We start from the raw sequence: 19,666 nt of genomic DNA, 5'->3' as shown, positions 1-19,666 counted from the left end.
TATGTTGATGTTTGATAGTGAAGGAATCAGAGTACGAAGTGGGGCTGTAATGAAAACAATTTTGCAGTCTTTCACAATTTGTGACATGTAGTTGAAAAAGTGTTTTGATTTCAGGTGCAAACTAATTTTTAATTTTTCTTTTTAATCTTTAGCTTGGGTTGTCTTATACTGTGAATGCAGCAGAAATCACTAGTGTGCGGTAGAGGCCATATAAATAGGAATGAGAATATGTACAGTGCCTCTTGAAATGAGTCGCCCCGTCGGACTTTTATTTTTTTTTTTACTGTTTTTAGAATATCGAATCAGTCTTTTCCATAGATCTAATTACACCCACTATCTATAAACGTGGATACTTTTCTTTTTCTTGGGTAGAAAATCAAATCTTCAATTTATGATGGATGATCTTGGCTGTGTGTGCATCGGGGGATTGGCAGGCAGTCACTTAGGCTTGATCATAATAGGTTGTTGACTGACGGAGGGAAGTGATTTGTCACACTAAAGTTAGTGTTAGACTGCAGTTCAGTGCAGTTTTATTTCCACTGCTCTTCAACGTTGTTGTTTCTCCCATAGGCAGTCTGTTAATTATACACATACATTTATGCACAGAGTTTCGTCCGGTCTCTGTACTAGTATGATGTACTAGTATGATGTACTATCGTAGCTCTGGGTGCCCACAAAGAGCTAGAATATTTTTTTCTCCATTTCTGATTCAACGACGTCAGGACGTCAGTGACAACAGGAGGAGAATCTCAACGCTGATAAGCTTTCGCGACACAGCGTTATTTCTCGGTCAAGTTGAAATATTTCAACTCCTGTGAATAAGCGAGTGACGACTTTGTATGTAATTGCACAGCGCGAAAAATTCACTTCACGCTTGGTGTGAACTTACCGTAAGAAACAATACCAATCATTTATTTGATGTCAATATCTGTATTTAATCAATTGGAGAACAATCAGTTTACGTAAATATATGATACTTGAGTCATTGGTTTGAGTATTATCGGTTTAAGGTTTTTGAGCATTCTTTCTCCTTTCTCCTCAGTGATTTGTCTCACTCCAGGCAGATGGACTCTGGTCAGGTAAGGTGATCTCAAAACATATTGGTTATCTTCTTTTGTATTCATTAATGGACACAATGACACTATGAATGGAAGTAAAGTTATTTTGTATTTGTTATTAATGATTTGTTCTCTGGGAAACACATTACCATTAATTGATTTTTGCCCACTAGGGGACAGCAAATGATCAAAAGATGCTGTTGGATGCCTATACAGCAGATTTGAAATACATTTACACTCTGTTAGCAAATAATTGCCTACTTGTATCAGTGTTAAACTCAACAATATTGATTACGGGTAATTTATATGTTTCAGCAGCACATTCCCATGGTCTTTTTCAATCGTTTTCTCTCCATCCCATAGATGAATGCAGAAGTACAGAACGAGTTGTTGATGCTCCTGCGTAGCCAGCAGAGGGAGTTAACTGAACTGCGTGGACAGATTGAAGCCATGCAGAGCACCATTATGGCCCGGGTGGAGCACGTCCTTACCAACCACCAGGAACAAGAACGTATCCTTCAGGCTTTGCCCTTCTCACTAATCTTGTGTTGATAGTTTTGCATTTCCACCACATATGAAACTTTTTGTGAAAAACTTGAGCCCTCTCTGTACCCAAGGCCTTATTGATTAAAAGATACATTTTAATTCAGCCAAAAGCCTTAAAGGGACTGTTTGTAACTTCTTACACGTATAAATCAATCCAGGTCGGTGTCCCATGCGCGCTCGTGTGTGTCTACGCTGTTCAGACATAGACTCCAACACAAACTACACAGAGGCACCAAAACCGCAAAGTTATATCTAGTGAAGCCCGTCTTGAAAAACAGTGTCGGCCGCAGTCGGAGGACGCGGGGGAGACTGTAGCTTTGGTCTCCAGGGCCGGAGTCTCGGCTGTGCTCTGCTCCTCTGCCTGCCTGCTTGCCTTCGCTCACACACTTTAGTTGACTTAACGGCCACAGGTGTCGCTGTTACAACCAATTTCTGATTCTTACAAACAGTTCCTTTAACTGTACTTTAACATCACTTGCCATCATTTGTAATTGTTTTATCCAACAGTTAATTATTTAATCCGTCTGCCTCGCAGTCTGCCATTGGACAATCTTAAGAGTCGCAATGCATCTTGGGGCGGTTGAGTATGTCCAGTAAGCTCACATCTCATACCCAAAAATTCTTGCTAATCTAGTATACATGTGGGCATTTCTCGCGTACACAAAATCCACGTACTATGCAGTTGGAACATACTACATATTTAATTGTACGCCATACTTAGTATGTATAGTATGTTAGTCTGCAGTTTCGAACACAGCCCGTGTCGTTTCTGACAAACGCCTACAAAATTGTTACAACAGAACACATGCACGTCTTGATGATGAGCCTTCTACATATTGTTGTTAGCCTTGACCTTTCATGACCTCAGAGCGCAGACTGGAGCGGGTTCTGGCAGAGAGTCAGAATCATCAGCAGCAGCTTCAGGAACAGCTCAGCCAGCAGCTCAGCCACACCCTCAGCTCGGTGCTAACCAACAAAATGGACAAGGTGCTACGAGAGGAAATGAAGAAAACAGTCCCACAAAGTAAGAACACACGTAAAAACACGTCATTAAGAACAAAATCAGCAATCCCAGAGACAACCGAGCAGAGCTTTACTCTGCTGAGACCAAGCGGACTGTGTGTAAGAGCAGTCATCCACATTTGTTACCAGATGATGGTGCTATTGTACCATGTAGTTTTTTGCAAGTTGCAGACAAGGATAATTTTAAGTAGAAATCTAAACATATGTTGCACACTGGTGTCTCCTGTCCTCTGCTTCTGGAGAGGGGTCTGTCGTACTTGGGCACGGTATGAATCAATCGTACCTAATATGAAAACGCCCTAAATTAGGGATACGCTGATCCAACTTTTCTCTCCTGATTCCCATACCTCACCTCACCTCACGGTATCTGCCGATGTCGAGTACCATTCTGATTCCAATGCTCTCCGTTATCTGTATCCCTTTCTAGGGATGGGTATCGTTAGCATTTTATCATTACTACTACTCTTATCGATACTCCTTATTTGTTTGGTTCTTTATTGATACTCTTATCGGTTCTTTCTCATAACTAAATCATTTTTTTAGTATACTATTTAAAAAAGGAATACATTCACAAGTGGATTAGAATTTATTTATATTTTAAATATAACTCAATTTAGTTTTAGAGCAGCAACAGGAATGCTTCCAAAAGCAAAGTCACTATATAAACTCAATCATCTCACTGGAAACAAATCTAGAATGTCAATAAAATAAATCATATTCCTGATTGAAGTTAAGAAAGAGTGAAGAACACAGACATCACTCAATATCAGTCATTTCTCCCGTCCTCTGCTGATGTGAATCACTGCCTGCAGGTACCGCTGGTAGAGGGAGGAGGGGCTGCTTTGTCTCAGCCAGCAGATTACATCAGAATACATCAGAATTTAAGATACGTGGCAAACTAATAATTATAATAACTTGGATTTATATAACGCCTTTCAAGAAACCCAAGGACGCTTAACAAAGACATAAATAAACACAACAATGGAACATAGCAGTAGCTAGAGGCCATAGGCCTTGGTGAAGAGGTGGGTTTTGAGAAGTCTTTTGAAGGTGTCCAGAGATGGTGCGTTGCGGAGCTCTATGGGGAGACAGTTCCAGAGGGTGGGGGCTGTCACACTGAACTAAGCCAAACAGTTAGACTACATACAGACAGCTTTAGTTTTAGCTTGTTTATAACAATTCACTATTAACTGAGCTAGCGCGCTCTGCTTGAGTAAACATAGCAGCGCAGTGTTGGATGAGAGACTGGACAGAGCAGATCGAAATATTGCTTTTCTACACGTTTGCATCATGTTTATGCTTGTTGAGCAGGTGTTCAATTCAATTTATATAGCGTCAGGTCATAACAGAAGTTATCTTGAATCGCTTTTTCATATAAAGCAGGTGTAGACCATACTCTATAATTTAGAAACCCAACAAGAGATCCCCCATGAGCATGCATTGTTATGCAACAGTGGCAAAGAAAAATCCCCTTTTAGCGGGTAGAAACCTTGAGCAGAACCAGGCTCTAGGCGGGCGGCCATCTGCCTCGACCGGTTGGGACCTGTGTATTGATAAAATATTGGCTTTTTATTAGCGAAGGTTTTATTGCACTTACAGTAACAAGCCTAGTTGTTGTAGTTATCTTTATTTCACCTGGTTCACTTCTCTGTCTCCCCCGCGGCCTCCCTGCTCTACTGTTCGTGTGTGTGGAGGAGCTCAGCCCCGTCACAGATAACAGAGGAGATGCTCGCTGCAGCGTGATAATAGCTCACACCAAAACGTTAAAAAGTACTGATAAAAGAACCGATAACGTCGAAGCTTATCTATACTCGGGTCTTTAATAATTTAGCACCGGTACCCATTTAATACCAAGTTTTGGTACCCATCCTTAGCTGTGACTGAATGAACAGATGGCGGAAACATTGAATTATACATTATCAAAGAAGCTGTATCTCATATGGATCGGTCATCATGTCATAACCTGTGTGCTTATTAATAAGGTCAATCTGACAGCTCGAATCAAAATTAGCTTGCAACATTGCCTGATAAGCTGGCCCTTGGTAGTTTAAGTGAATCTGGTCTACTTACTGTATTTTGTTTTCTTTCTTTCATCTTCTCTGGAAAAAATTGACAGAAAGTGCACACTAGTCTGTACATCAATAAATTACAACGTTGTTTTAATGCTTGAGATCACCCTAGGCATAAGATGAATTAGATATGTTAGGGCGGCTGAGGTGTGTTGGAATGCCACACTAAAATGAAGCAGTCTTGTCTGGAGAGATACTTCCTTACCTCGCCTCTCCCGCCCTTTAATTTGAGAATGAAATGTTCCCGCCTCTTTTTCCTCCCGCCTTGACCACATGACAAATTAAAGGGGAGTCTTGCTTATCTGTCTCGCTTATTCTCTCCCCTCTCTAGCAATCTCTAAGAGTCTGGAGCCAGTGACAGGTCAGCTGAGCAGTACGATTGCTGCTAAGCTGACCGCTGTGGAGATCACCCTGAAGGACAACGTCAGCAAGGTGGTCAAATCCAAGGTAAGTGGCTGAGCCTGTATCCTGTCCTAACCGAAATCTTCACAACACTACCTTCTCTCTCATGAGGCCTGTACTACGAAGCGAGTTCAACATACCCAGGGCATCTTCTTGTTATCTGACTTAACCAACCCTAACAACCGCAACCCCGCTAAGCGGTCCTACGATGGTGGTTATCAACTCTGTAAATCAACCCAGGGTTTCTCAATCTCACATGAAAGGGGCAGTATTTGCAGTATATTACCACATCATTATCACAAACATGGACAAGTCTACTACCAGCAGAGCGGCACATTTTACAAACCAAGAGCAAACTATAATGTTACACAAATACAAAGGTAAACACATAATCCAGGCTGAAAGCAACACAGTTGAAGCTGCCAAAAGCAGGAAGGACAGCTGGCAAAAAAAAAAATTGCTGATGTGTGAATGCATAAATTAACAGACTTATAATATCACTTCCACATCTAGAGCACGAGTAGATCTGACTATATATTTGTGTATTCCGTTAAATTAACATGTTGCTTATAGAATAGAATAGAATAGAAGATACTTTATTATTTCTTAAGGGGAAATTGTGGCGTGTATGACACTTTTATCCTTCTTTCAGCTGCAAACCCGGTGGTGTGAAAACAGACTTGGGAGCAAATAAAAAAATAAAGATAATAATTCAAAGCGATAAGCAGGCCTACTTTCATGTCTTATAATCACCCACAGCATACATAACAGTGCCGGTAGCAAAGTAACCAAGGCCATGCATACAGTCTGCAGGACTGTAAACGCACGACTCTGACGGATTTATTCATTTATTTTTTATTTGCTCCCAGGTTCGTTTCACACAGCCGGCGACTTTTTTTTTCCAGCTGTCCTTTCTGCATTTATCAGTTTAAACTGTGTTGTTTTTAGCCTGGATTATTATTTTGACTTCTAACTTCTTTGTGTAACATTATCTTACGATCTGCGGAAAGAGCTTTGATTGGTCAGTAGGCGGTGCTTTTGTACGAGTTGACCTCTCTGCTCCGGAGCAGGTTAGGTGTTCAGCCTAATTAGCCATGGCGATCTACCCCAGTAAGAAGTGAACCACCGTCGTAGGACTGAAAACCCAGCGTTAAACCTGAAGCTACCTTGCTAATCCCAAATCCTGCTTTGTAGTACAGGCCCCTGTCCTTCTCACTGTACCCGCTTCCTGTTCACAGAACACAACGGACGCAATTGGTCGAGCTGCAGCCGAAGCGATGCAGGGGCCCATCCAGGCGGCCTATAAAGACGCCTTCCAGAGCATCGTGCTGCCTGTTTTCGAAAGAGGCTGCCAGTCCATGTTTCAACAAATCAACGACAGCTTTAAACAAGGCACAAAAGAATGTAAGGCAATCTTATCAAACATCAACATTTGTGGTTTTGTCAGCAAATACATGTCAAAATCAGGGCTGTCAATCGATAATAAATATTTATTTAAAGTATTTATATTAATATATTATATAACTATTCATTCACTGGATGTCCAGACACTTGAACGTTTTGGAGGTGTCACTTGAAGCTGTTCTGGTGGCTCACCATGTCCAATGTCCTCCGTTAGAAACATTTTATTGGTACTTTCTTTATGTTGGTTGATCCCTGTATCTAGGCCTGAAATCAGGGTCTCTTTATCTGAAAGTCTAATTAAATAACCATGTCTTTCAAAAAGCTCAGGGACATCTTTTATAATGATGCCTTTTCAGACTGAGCCAGGGCACTGATGTGTTGATAAGCAGTCTATTTATTCTGAGATTGTGCTCATGCTCACCTCTGGAAGCTGGCAGCTAGGTGTTTTTTAAAATTTAACCAAGGCTGTCATAATGTGTACAGAGGGGAGACGCAGAGTTCCCCTGCAGTAAATAGGGAGGCCACAGTTCCCCTCTGAGCATTTGTGCTCTTGTGAGCTAGTTCCAATTTAAATTTAATCCACGACCAAATTCAGGGTTTAGCTTTTTGTGTGTAAATATTGATTGCAACGTTGTGAATGATGCATTAACAACCGCATTGCCATCTAGCTACTGTGCAAGCCTTCAGCTGTGTCATTAGCACCCACATTTTCTCTGTTGTTGGTGCATGGTGTTACGTTTGTCTGATGCATGGAAGTGCAATAATGAAGTTTAATGTATATTAAGGCTGTCAAAGTTAACGCGATAATAATGCATTAACGCTAATTCGTTTTAACGGCACTAATTTCTTTAACGCATTAACGCAACTTGCTATTTTTAAGTTGTAGGGGGCTCATTTTAAAGCTAGAGTGAAGATACTGGCATCATGTGAAACTAGAAAACCTAAGGAATTCATTGCTAGGCTAAATAACGCTCCAAATTACACTACATTTTGGCGAGGAAAAGATCAATTATAATATAAATAAACAATTGGTCCCTGATATTGTTGGCTTAAAAGTGTTAAGTCGGTTTCACTACGGGAGTTACAGGGGTGAAAAGTGTGTCTTCTTTTAATTTATTTGTTCATTTGTTATCTCAATGCAGAAAATGAGGAAATAACTATATATAATAAATGTATTAATTTATTTTTTTAGAGGGCAACTGGCGCCAGCTTCTGCGCCAAGGTGAACGCCTATATGACCTATGTCTTAATCCGGCCCTGACTGTCAGTGTAATTGTGTTCAATTCAACTCACCACAGTTATGACGGTGGCACTTGAGAGCGCATCACATAAATTCGCTGCCTGATTATTATTTTTTTCTATAGAGCTTCTGCGCTGGTTGTTAATTGTCAGTTGGTTTGGCATTACTGCTTTACCCTTTCACATTTCACTGAGAGTGATTTGATCTGATGTTAACCACCAAAATATAGCTTAATGCAGTTTTGAGTGTGTTTACTGTATAATGTTTGTTTGCTTGTGTGAGGGTGAGAACTGATTTTCTGTTCATCTTTGTAGACATCCAACAGCTTGAGACCCATATGAAGAACAGAAAGCAGAGAGAGCAGGAGACACGAGACCCCGTGATCGCTCAGCTCCAGCAGTCGATCGAAAGCTTCCAAAGCTCCACCGATCAGCTGGCCAATAACATCACATCTAATGTCCGGGCAGACGTCCAGCACCAGATCCAGATGATGGTGGGAAAGTATGTATCCTAGCTATCCCTCATTGACCACACTGTCAGACACTTGTGATCCTTATCTGTCATTTACATATCTCCGTAAATATGATCATGCTGTAATTAGACACTGCTCTCATCAATCAGTTGGTTACAGTTTTTAATACTAAAATTTAAAAAAACACTGACATTGCCTGCTCAGTACGATGAGTGGTAACCATCAAGTTTTAAAAGAATCCTGCTGTTAACTAATATTATTCTCTGTGATTGATCTGATAGTATTGATTGACATTCCAAGCGGATATTTTGAATATCAGATGTGCATATCAGCAGATGCCTCTGCCAGCAGCCCTGGCCTTATTCACTGCCTATTGAGCAGGTGCATAATGGGCTGGAGAGTAGAAACAAGCAAGGCTTAATCCTGGGGCTAATGTAAGAACATAAATTCGATCGAGTCTCTTGTTCCCTCTGCAATTAATTTCCTGGCCTCTAGAGTTTATAGATTTGTCGGGGGCGGAGCACAGAGAAAGTAGTTGGCCAACTAAAACTTTAGGATCTTGAAAAGGACATGACAACGCCGGACCTTGCAGAGACAGATTGTGTTTTTTTTTAACTCAGAGATTCAAATAGCTTGTATGTTAAGTATGTTAATTCAATCAAACTTTGTGCCAACATAGAGACAAGATTACACTCTCAAAAAATGATTGAATGGGGGTTTCTTGACTTGGCCAGCCTGCTACAGTGCAGGATAGTGGTTGAAAATACATGTAATCTGAAGGATCTTAATCATGTTTCCTCTTCTGTTGTTTCCCCCCCCAGTTTGCAGGAGTCTATTCTTAGCCACGTGCAGCGAATTGTCAAAGGGGAGGTGAGCCTGGCGATGAAGGAGCAGCAGGTGGTGGTTACCTCCAGCATCATGCAGGCGATGAGGTCAGCGGCTGGCACGCCCGTCCCAACAGCACACCTAGACTACCAGACACAGCAGGCCAACATCCTGCAGCTCCTCCAGCAGGGCCAGCTCAACCAGGCTTTCCAGCAGGTAACACACACACACACACACACACACACACACACACACACACACACACACACACACACACACATACAGATATAAGCAGGTGTAGCACTGTACATATTGCAGCCTCTGCAGCTGAACTGTATTTCCCAACTGTTAATGAATGCAAACACAACTTGTTATCATGCACGTTCACGCACAGACGGCCCACCTGGACTACAAGGCCCAGAAAGCCAATTTACTGCAACTACTTAACACAGTCCCACTTGCAAACACCAGCAGTGCCTCAGCTATGCATCAGACACTTATGCTTGCGTTTTCTCCTAACTAGCTCTGTATCTGTTGGGCTTTTACACTGGTTGCACTGGTGCGCCTAACTTTTTCATTTAGGTGCACCCAAAGTTTTTCTCCATGCCTTTTGGCGCCGCAATAATACATTTTGAGCGTTTTGTCAGTTCCCATAGGCCCACACATTGATAATTTCTTAACACATTATGTACGTACAAGCTTTGATGCTCGCCCGGTCCGACCAATGAAAATGTTTAGTCGCATTTGACCAATTTTTGGTCGCACTCTGGAGCCCTGACCTGAACTAGGGCTGTAACGGTTTGTGAATACGTGCCCAACCGGTACAGAGATCACGGTCCGGTGCAAACAGAATACACGGTATGTTGTTCACAAGCAAGGGTTTCCGCCCGGAAACCTTTAGGCGTACGCTGTAAGCACCAAACGCAAGAGGTTAGCACGACTCGCTGATTGGCGTGAAACACCAGGGGCTGGAAGACCCGCCTGGCGGTGTGTCGGCGTTGTTCCACTGTTGTAGAGGATGTAAATGGAAACACATCGAACACACAAGTTGCCAGTGGGCAAAATATTACCTCAGTTCCCAGCAAGAGGATTGTGTCTGTCTTTGACACTTGCACTACTGTCTGTTCAAAATAAATGAAAAGAATCGGATCCTTATGCATTCGGGGGGTTTTCGCTGTACTGAACTGTGACTCCTAAACCGGGGTGTGAACCGAACTGCGAATTCTGTGTACCGTTACACCCCTAATCTCTACTTCCTCTTAAGTGGCCGATGAAAACTCTTTTCCCCTACTTTTACCATCCCCACTGGTTCAGTGTCTCTGGCTATTTGTCATCTTCCATGTTGATGTGCGTAGAGTTCAGTTCTTGACCCATGGACTTTTTGATTGATGCTTTAAAACATCAGAATAGCCTGTCTCATAAGCTCATACTTTTAATAGAATCCCTGACTTACATCCATTCTTAGCTAATTATTGTGGTACGGAAACGTCTTGTAGTTTATTACATTTAGATGTCAACAAGAAACATAACAGCAAAACCTGTACTATCTTTCCAGACATTTCTCTGGCTAGTTTTAGAAGTAACATACAACCACTGAGGAGGAGGTAGCTTGTGGTCAAACCCTTTCTCACTTTAAGGATGATGGACTACTCCTTCCTTTAGGAGGCCCCCAGCGGCTGTACAGGAATGTTTTTCTTGTAGATTTATTGCAGGGAAAGAGATATTTGAACTGGAGTTTGCAAAGATTCATAAAAAATGGTTTAATCTCAATATAATGCCGTCTCTCTTTCTCCTTCCAGGCTCTGTCAGCGACAGATCTGAACTTGGTCTTGTATGTGTGTGATACCATCGACTCTCAGCAGGTGTTTGGACAGCACGCCTGCCCACTCAGCCAGCCCGTGCTGCTGTCGCTTATCCAGCAGCTCTCCTCCAACCTGACAACCCGCTCTGAGCTCAAAATCAGGTGAGCTTATTACATATGCCATTTTTGGTACCGCATGTTCTTTTTCCTTTTTCCCTAACTTTCATCCATAGTAACAGTATTTCTTGAAGATTACACGGATCTCCCCGGGGGTCCGAGTAAACATTTAGTTTATAATTTGTGGATAATTTGAAGATGAACACACTGAAAGTCAAAACACAATCGACACAGTGTGGGCTCCACAATGTGTGAGGTTTACGTCATTGAGATACAAACTCTCATGACGATGACAATGTCTTGAGATATCAAGAATGATAATTAATGTTAGTAAGCAGAAGCCTTTTCTAAACTTTCTATAAATAATGGCAGTGATTTTGGGTGAAACTAACGGTGCTCCGGTCAATCGGCCACCAATCGTTGTTGGACGATATTCATTCTTATACAGTAATTAACTTAATAGTTTGACCATTGGTCTCTAGAAAGGCCGATCAGATGACGCATTGATTATGAATTGAAAATGTTTTCAATACTCATTTGCCTGCTTTCCCCGGCTGGCTTTTTCACTTGCTCTTTAATCCGCTCTGAGAGCGACACAGCTGGACACACACACACACACACACACACACACACACACGTGCGGACCCATTCCACAGAGCTCCGCGGCCGGGTCGCCATCTGCAGCGATAGTTTTGCCGTCTGTCTGATCTATTGACGAGCTGAGAGGAAATCTGGCAAGAAAACACACTGATAATCTATTAAAAAGGATAAGTCTAAAGGAGTAGCCTAATATATTATATATTAGGCTATATTATCCTGATATATTATATATGATATAATCTGATTCTGACAAATGATAAAATATGTATCCCGTGCTTGCCAACCTTTTGATTTTCCTGCCCAGAGCGAGCGAGAGAGACGAGCAGACACACACACACTGGTCATAATGTCCGGTGAAAGTAATTCTCTCTAAGCACATTTAGAATTGTATTAAAATAGGCTGCAATTAAATGTCCACATTAGGGCTGTAACAACACGTGTACTTTCAGTACGCCCTGTGACCCAAACAGCTGTTTATGTCTACTACTCAGCAGAAATTCTGGAACTCAAGTTTCACCTGGGAAGTTTTGGCAGCACACCAGTTGTTGTCTTGTCAGCTGTAGCAGCGCTATAACGTTAGTTTCCGGGTTAATCAAGCTCAATGAACATCGTTTTTTCGTCAAGATGCTGTTAAACTGAAGTCGGGTATATCTGTGGATGCACTTCAAACATTTAATTTATGATGGCATCACCCGACTTTGGCAGACAGACAGGTAGGTTGTCCAAGGCTTATTACAGTCCTGCGACAGCCACAGATACCAGATTCTTTTTCTTTTTTTGTCAGCATTTGATTTATTGATTGCTGTCGGGATGTAATGACAATTTGAACAAATATAACAAAAACATTTTTTTGAGGAAAATTACCAACGCCAGCTTTAATTGTTTGGAACAATTGCAGAATTATTGACAATCTGCTAGAACTGTAATTAAAATAATAATTTTTGCACATGAAAATAATGAATTGCAGCATGTGTGAATATTGACATATGAAATGCATGCGCTGTTTCCAATTGAAAATATTGATAAATCTCACCTGTATACTTTTCATATTACTTTCAGCATATCGTCTCACACCACTGTAGTTTGATGTAAGACCTGTCTTGCAATGCAGCAGGCATAACTTGGGTTTAATCAAAAACCTGTGAGCTGTACGAGCTCACTCCTTCCCAAAATATCTTCATTTTAAGTTCATTTTTATCACAAAGCAATAGCGGTGAACACATTTTGAATTGCATCACACGACTTCTCTCCCATCTCTCATCTTGTGCCATCGTCGATCAGTCTTTGCCTCAACTTTTGCTCCCCATCTCATCTCCATCGTATGTCCATTATTCCTCGTCTCCTGAGCGCTACACGGTGCTAAACTGCTGACCCCATCACCCGGCTCCGTCTGTAGCCCGGCTACATGGCTGTCCGGGGAGCGCAGATGATCCTGTGAATAGCTACACAGTTTTTAGATGCTCTCTATTGTTCTGTTCTTTCCATGTCCTTGTGTCTCGTATTCTGTTGTTCACTCTTGCACTCCCGTCTGTTTTTTTCCCCTGCTCTTTTAACAGAAGAGTGTGTTGTGCTGTTATTCTCAAGATGGATGTGTCTCCTCAGAGAGCCTCCACCTCACTCCCTTCATGTCCTTCTCTCTTATGAATCCTTCCCTCCCTTCTCCTCCCGTTCTTTCCTCCCCCAGAAAACCCTCTTTCTTAATCAGAGTCCCTTTACAGCACCACTCTGTCTCTGGATCACCTGTCTGGTTCTGGGTTTACGTTGCCGCTGCCTACTACTGTTAATACGGCCCCCTGGTGCCGCTCTGTGCCATCTGGAGAGAGAGATGAGGCAGCAGGGTGTGGTTCAGTCTGAGGCATTATTAGGACGGAGCACAGTCGGATGGGTTGTGGTGCGAGGGAGTTCAGTAGATCAAAACAGGATAAATCACAAAAATCCTCAACATCTTCTCCCTCTTGCCTACTTTAATGGCAAATTTGATTTGAGCCGTGCAGGAAAACTCTGAGCTCCCATGAGTAAATAGAAGTCAATTAATATTGGGATAAGACAAAAAAAACTACAGCACTTGTTCGGTATATTTTTTTTAGGCTTTGCACAAGATAAAGGAGCTTTTCCTTTTCTGTACTTCTGATTGATAATATCTTAGAAGAATCCATAAAAGATTCCCAAAGAGAAACAAAAGCAGCGTTAGGATTGTAGGGACCAGAGGATCGTTAGCAGGATCAGTAGCCGGTTTTGAAGAACACATTTTTTCTCCAAACTGATGCAAGAATAATGTGAACTGAGGAAGCATAAAGAGCAACTCAATGTATGTTTTTTTTTAAAAGTGTCTGTGTGTAAGAGTCGGAAATTGCTTGTTAACAGTGACACCTGTGGCTGTTCAGTCACCGGCAGTCAGCGTCCTGTTGCTCGCGCTACGTAGATACGAGCGAGCATCGGTTAGAACAGTGATGCGACACATACTGTACGAGACTGAACGTGATTGACAGGCATCATGGCGATTAACGTTAGCAAGATAGGCAGCTAAAACCACAGTGTCACTATATATTTCACATGCTTAGCAGTAATGTTAACTTACCTGTCCAATAGGAATCTTGCCAGCTCCGTTTTGATACCCAAAACCAAACGTATGTTCCTCCATGAATCAAAGGCCCGGCTGATGTTGATCCAAGTTATCCCCTGACGTCGGTCACATTCCTGTTTTGCAAGACGGGCTTCACTAGATATAACTGTTTTTTTGTGATTCTGTGGAGTTTGTGTTGGACTCTTGAGTTGTGGTGGGGGAAGGTCATTTGTTGGCGTTAGCAGACTCCGTTGCTAACCAAACATTAGCTATGGTTGCACACTGTTAGCCCTGTAGCGGAGCTGAAAAGAGTAAAGGCACTCGTGAGCGAGCATGACGTCACATCCGTTGGATATTCCCAGAAAAAAACGGCCCGCAGTCTTCACATTAAAAGCAGTCTACATGCTGACCCAGAAAGTCGCGGAAGGTCTCGTCTTTTAGGTTAGGTTACAACCTGTTCACTCATTAGCAATAAAGAATAAACAATGAATACATGTTTATATGTGTAAAAACGTACATACACTCCCTTTTAGCGTTTGAAAGGGTTGGACACAATTTAGTTAGTAGATTTTCTCCTGCATGACATAAAGTAGCTAGTCAGTATCTGTGCAATCTCTGTAAACAGATTCTGCATTCACATGTAGAATCTGGAGGCAACGGGACAAGATTTTGGTACCGGAGGCGTTCTGGTTTCCGATTGTACACCGAGTAGTAGTGACCGATCACGTTCAAGCAGGCAGGAATGCAGGTAAACAAAGCAAAAGAGGTGGGACACCGAAATGCAGTCTCGGAACCAATCGGCTATCGTCTGACGATGATTTAGTTTTTATTAGTTTGAAGTGGCTGCTTGTGAAACAATCCGGTCGTATACATCAGACTGTAAACAATGGGATGAAGCCTCCAGGAAATTGGTTCCCTCAAGGGATAATTTCACGAGGCTTCATCTGGGCTTCATGTGCACACGACAGGGAGATATTTTACAGATGGGAGGCAGTGGTTTAACCGGGCAGAGGACAGTGAATGTACTTGTGTAACTATAGGAAAATAATAGAGGAGGGACTTCATTCAGTTTTATTCAGGAACAATAATTTCTCAACTGTGTTTCGGCTCTGGGCGTCTTCAATGACGTCATTGGTAGAAAACATCCCGGACACGCGCTCCAAAGCCTCGGCACAGCACGTAACATCACCAGCAATTATGGGCCATAAAAATCGTGCCATTACATCATGTTAAGAGTTTTCATATCGGTGCAAATCGGACAACATGTTCGCTGCGATGGGCCGATATCGGCAGATGAATCGGTCTGGCTCTAGTTCAGAGATCGGTATGTGTGGTGCTCTATGCAGTGACTTCAAATGTCATAAAGAGTGTGATGGCAGTGTTATGGGGATTTGATAGACCCGTGATGTTCGTTGTGTGTGTTGAGTGGAACTCTGGCCACAGGCCAGCTGGCGACGTGGGAGCAGCTCTAATGCTCGACTGGGATCAGGGAGTGCTCCGGACATGGAGATGAATGCTCATATAAACTGTTAAGACAGAGGGTGGGTAGCAGGACAGAAATAGAGCCCTGCTGGACAGTCCAACCACCAGATGTCCCACTAAAAACTATTAATTTGAGGAGTTAAATGTAGTGCAGCCTGAGTGAGAGGGCAGGACGCAGGTGACAGTGGCATAACTCAATTTCTGCTGTGATATTTGAGTGAAAGCCCAAGGTACACACACGCACAGTGGGCCAGCAGCCAGGAAGGTGATCAAGGACAGCGCTTGACATTCAAACTGAGAAAGATAGTTGAGACACCGATAGAAGCGGCCTTTCTCTGTGTCCCCCTGCAGCCTGCTTTCCAGGGTCAAACCACAAAGTCTATGCAAGTTGACCTCCTTACTGCTATTATATCTCAATGAATGAAGTTTCAGATTGTAGATATTCTTTCATTTCATCATTTTCTCCACAAAGAACAAAAATGACCTCTGGTGCTAAGTTATTTTTCTGTCATCTTGTTTTTTTCTTGAGCCTGCCTCATGGCTTAAAAACTGTTCTTGGCTTCTGCCGAGTACACGCTACACGAGAAATCAAGCATAAAGTAGTAGTAAGATGGAGCTCAGAAATGGAGGACCAACTTGTTGATTTGTGGCAACAACACGAGTGATTATTTAACACGTTTCCATGACTTCATCCATCCATCCTTTGTGAATTTTCAGTACAAAGTAGTACAAAAACTAACATCAATAATTCTTTCCTGCCCGTCGTCCGCTATGTTTGTTCACACAAAAGTCACGTTTGATCCGCGCGAGATTTAGTTTTTTTTTTAGTCGTTGTTCATGAGTGGAATCTGGTGGTGTGTGGTGTGCTGTTTTGGCCAAATCGTTGCTCTCCACACACTGTAGGAACAAAATTGCTAAATTTAACTAGGGCCAGCATGCCCAACAGGCAACAACAGCTGTCAGTGTGTCAGTGTGCTGACTTGACTATGACTTGCCCCAAACTGCATGTGATTATCATAAAGTGGGCATGTCTGTAAAGGGGAGATTCGTGGGGACCCATAGAACCCATTTTCAGAGGTCAAGGGACGCTTTTGAAAGTGGCCATGCCAGTTTTTCCTTGCCAAAATGTATTATTATGTAATTATTTAGCCTCCTTCATGACAAGCTAGTATGCCATGGTTGGTTCCAATGGTTTTATAGTTTCATATAATGCCAGCATCTTCCCTCTGGCTTTAAAACTGAGTCCGCTACGACTTGAAAATCACAAGTTGCATTAATGCGTTAAAGAAATGTGTGGCGTTTAAGTGAATTTGCGTTTACGCGTTAACTTTGACAACCTGAATTTAACACAACATGTCGTTATGTGTGGGGGATCTCTGACATTTTCAACATCTGTTAAGATTTAAAAAATCTTTCAGCGTGGGCCAGCCTTCAACAGTTTCTTTTCCAGCTCATATATGCAGTAGATATAATAAGTGCCTGACTAGTCTTCATGTCATCATCATTATCTGACGTCTCTGTCCCTCTCTGTCCCCGTTCAGCTACCTGGAGGACGCAGTGATGAACCTGGACCACGGCGACCCGCTGACGAGGGACCACATGTCCTCCGTGTTGGCCCAGGTCAGACCGAAGCTCTTCGCCTTCCTGCAGCAGGACCCCCACAGCCCGCTCAGCAAGAGGGCGCGGCGCCTGATGATGATGCTGCAGGGGCTCGTCAGCCACTAGTCCTTCGTTTAAAGAGCGGTGCAGTAGAGTCCTTTCCCCCCACAGATACACAGCACGAGTCCATTTTTTTAGTTCCGAGTCCACGTATGTTTTAAAGGAGAATGCAACAGCGACGGCTTCACCCCAGCTCCTCGGAGCCGATGACGGGATGTGTTGTTGGTTGTAGAGAGAAGACCAGCTCGACAAATCCAACTCTTTCTCCCCTGTTCCTCCCCCTGCTCTACCTGCACCAGTGAAGTTAGGAAATAGAAGCTGTTTTACGTTTCTGTTTTTTTTTTTTTTTTTTGTTTCCTGGACATACCTACAAAGCAAGACAATAATGGTCTGGACAACTCTTTAAGTTCACTGTAGGTTCTTCAGGATCTTTGTTATTGCTGCTTTTCCCCCCTAAAGAGACCATTCTGGTTGTCTCGCATCTTTTTATCCCCGTAAAGAAACAAAAAAGACCGTCTCAGAAATGAGCCTGAAATTTCTGGTCGTCCCCGTCTCCCAGACACACCACACCTGACACTCCCTTTGACGCCACTTCATCCAAACGCGCATAAGACTCAAAGAATGTCCAGCCCGAGCGGTCCGCGAGACCGAACGTCGCTGTTTCTTTTGTTCTACTTGTGTTTTCAGACATGCTGACTTTTTTGGGATACTGATCAAGTCGTGATGCGGGGGGCTACTTCCGAGCAACAGAAGGAACAAAAAGTTAAAAAAAGCCTTGCTTCAAAATGTCGCCTTGTATCTTGGCCTTAAGAGCAAAACAGCAAAGCTTTGACACATTTTTTCCCCCCCAGCATCCTCGCTAGAGCCGACTCTGCAGGATTACACCGTCCTCAGTTCAGGTTGTTGTTGTTGTTGTTTTTTGTCAAGCTAATCCCAGCAACCAAAAGTATGTAACACTCAAAGCCATTTTCTGTCGGTGGCGTATTTTTCTTTCAGTTATTTCTTAATAGGTTGGAGACGACAACATTGCCACGCCTGATCTCGGCGTCGCAGTGCATCAAAGAGGATCAACATGCTGAATTGTTTTACCGAAAAGTTAATTGAATTTGTTCCTGCGTTGGTATTCAGGATGGAAAGCATATCTCATACTTTTTTTCCATTTGGCCTTGTTTTCACAAATCATTCTAACGAGGGTCTCCGAAGGATACAAATAAGATTAAAGGATGAGAAATAACATTTTTGAAATGTGTGAAGGTCCTCCAGGCTGAAAAGAATTCCCCTTTAAAAAATTTGAAAGCCCAACATGGAGTTTGGCAGCCGTCCACGTGTACAGCTCTGTCCTGTAAAACCCATCAGAAACTTCTCCCCCCACGTTTTTTCTTCTTTATCCCTTTTTTATATAAACATTTAGCATTTGTAAGACTTGTATACTTACTTTAAGAGTTGTCAAACTAGTTATAATACATAATAAAAACACATACTTGTTACTGATGATGTTCTTTTATCAGGCTATTCCAAATAATGTTTGTGAACTTGATGTGCAGTTACTTCTCATAGGCTCTAGGAGGCAGCACTTAGTTGGACTGCAGACGTACACCCTTGTTGTCATTTAGGTTTTTTTTGGATTCAGAAATCATTCCTCCTCTTTACAATATCTGTTTTACCAAACATTGAAAAAGCCTGCACCTGTTTGTTCTTCTTTAAAAGTGTGTTGAAAGTGTATGATAATTTGTGTACAGCCCCATTTACACGCATTCATTGTTTGATCACAGGGTGGCCACACTGTTTTTGCTGATTGTAAAATAAAAGTTCTGTTCATTTGACCTCTGTGTTTAGATTCTGTTTAGTTGGATTTGTCTAGCAAGTGCCTTATTGTACTCTTCATGTTTTGATCCCGTTTGGGCCTTTAGACAACTTGTAATGTTGGAGCGTTATCCCACAGCAGTTCCTTTTTACTTTTACAAGCGTTTACGTTGTTAAAAACGTTGGATCTGAAGCAAAGGCTCAAACAGCACAGCAGGGGAGAATCTGTATCTTTTGTGTTTGCAAACATTTGACTACCAAGACAGCTGGTTTGAAAGATATTTGAATGATCATGCAACAGAAAGAGAGAGGTATTCTTTTTTTGACTACTACCAGCTTCATCTTTCAGTTCCAGACCCGGTTTATTGTCCTCAGAGTAGACGGACAGGTTGACTCCTGCTTTACCCGGAGTGGGAGATGTGTGTGAGGCCAGTGTGTATGTTATTTTGTCCTCTTCCCATTCTGCTCGGATGCTTATGTTGTATCTTTTACGGTTTATTTTACCCTAAACATTTTGGAATAAAAAAAGACTTGTTCACTTTATTGTGTCTTTATTCGTTTGGGAGTTTCTTCTGTACTTTCAGAAAACAGTCGTGACTTAA

At 42.3% G+C, this 19,666-nt stretch overlaps 1 protein-coding gene across 2 annotated transcripts in view; it reads left to right on the top strand.

The window, feature by feature from the left end:
- edc4 (enhancer of mRNA decapping 4) overlaps window positions 1–19,605 on the top strand; it is a 35,649-nt gene extending 16,044 nt beyond the window's left edge. For both annotated transcript variants that reach the window (XM_074632117.1, XM_074632116.1), the window contains exons 22-30: window positions 1,043–1,079; window positions 1,422–1,569; window positions 2,473–2,628; window positions 5,028–5,143; window positions 6,337–6,502; window positions 8,057–8,243; window positions 9,036–9,255; window positions 10,839–11,002; window positions 17,144–19,605. In XM_074632117.1, the coding sequence (XP_074488218.1) occupies window positions 1,043–1,079; window positions 1,422–1,569; window positions 2,473–2,628; window positions 5,028–5,143; window positions 6,337–6,502; window positions 8,057–8,243; window positions 9,036–9,255; window positions 10,839–11,002; window positions 17,144–17,327 (1,378 nt within the window). In that variant the 3' untranslated portion in view covers window positions 17,328–19,605. The remainder of the gene's footprint in view (window positions 1–1,042; window positions 1,080–1,421; window positions 1,570–2,472; window positions 2,629–5,027; window positions 5,144–6,336; window positions 6,503–8,056; window positions 8,244–9,035; window positions 9,256–10,838; window positions 11,003–17,143) is intronic.
- Window positions 19,606–19,666: the final 61 nt, after the last annotated feature.

Source organism: Sebastes fasciatus, chromosome 4 (genome assembly GCF_043250625.1).
Source record: "Sebastes fasciatus isolate fSebFas1 chromosome 4, fSebFas1.pri, whole genome shotgun sequence".
Classification (NCBI taxonomy): Eukaryota; Metazoa; Chordata; class Actinopteri; order Perciformes; family Sebastidae; genus Sebastes; species Sebastes fasciatus.
This window is presented reverse-complemented; position numbering and strand designations above follow the sequence as displayed.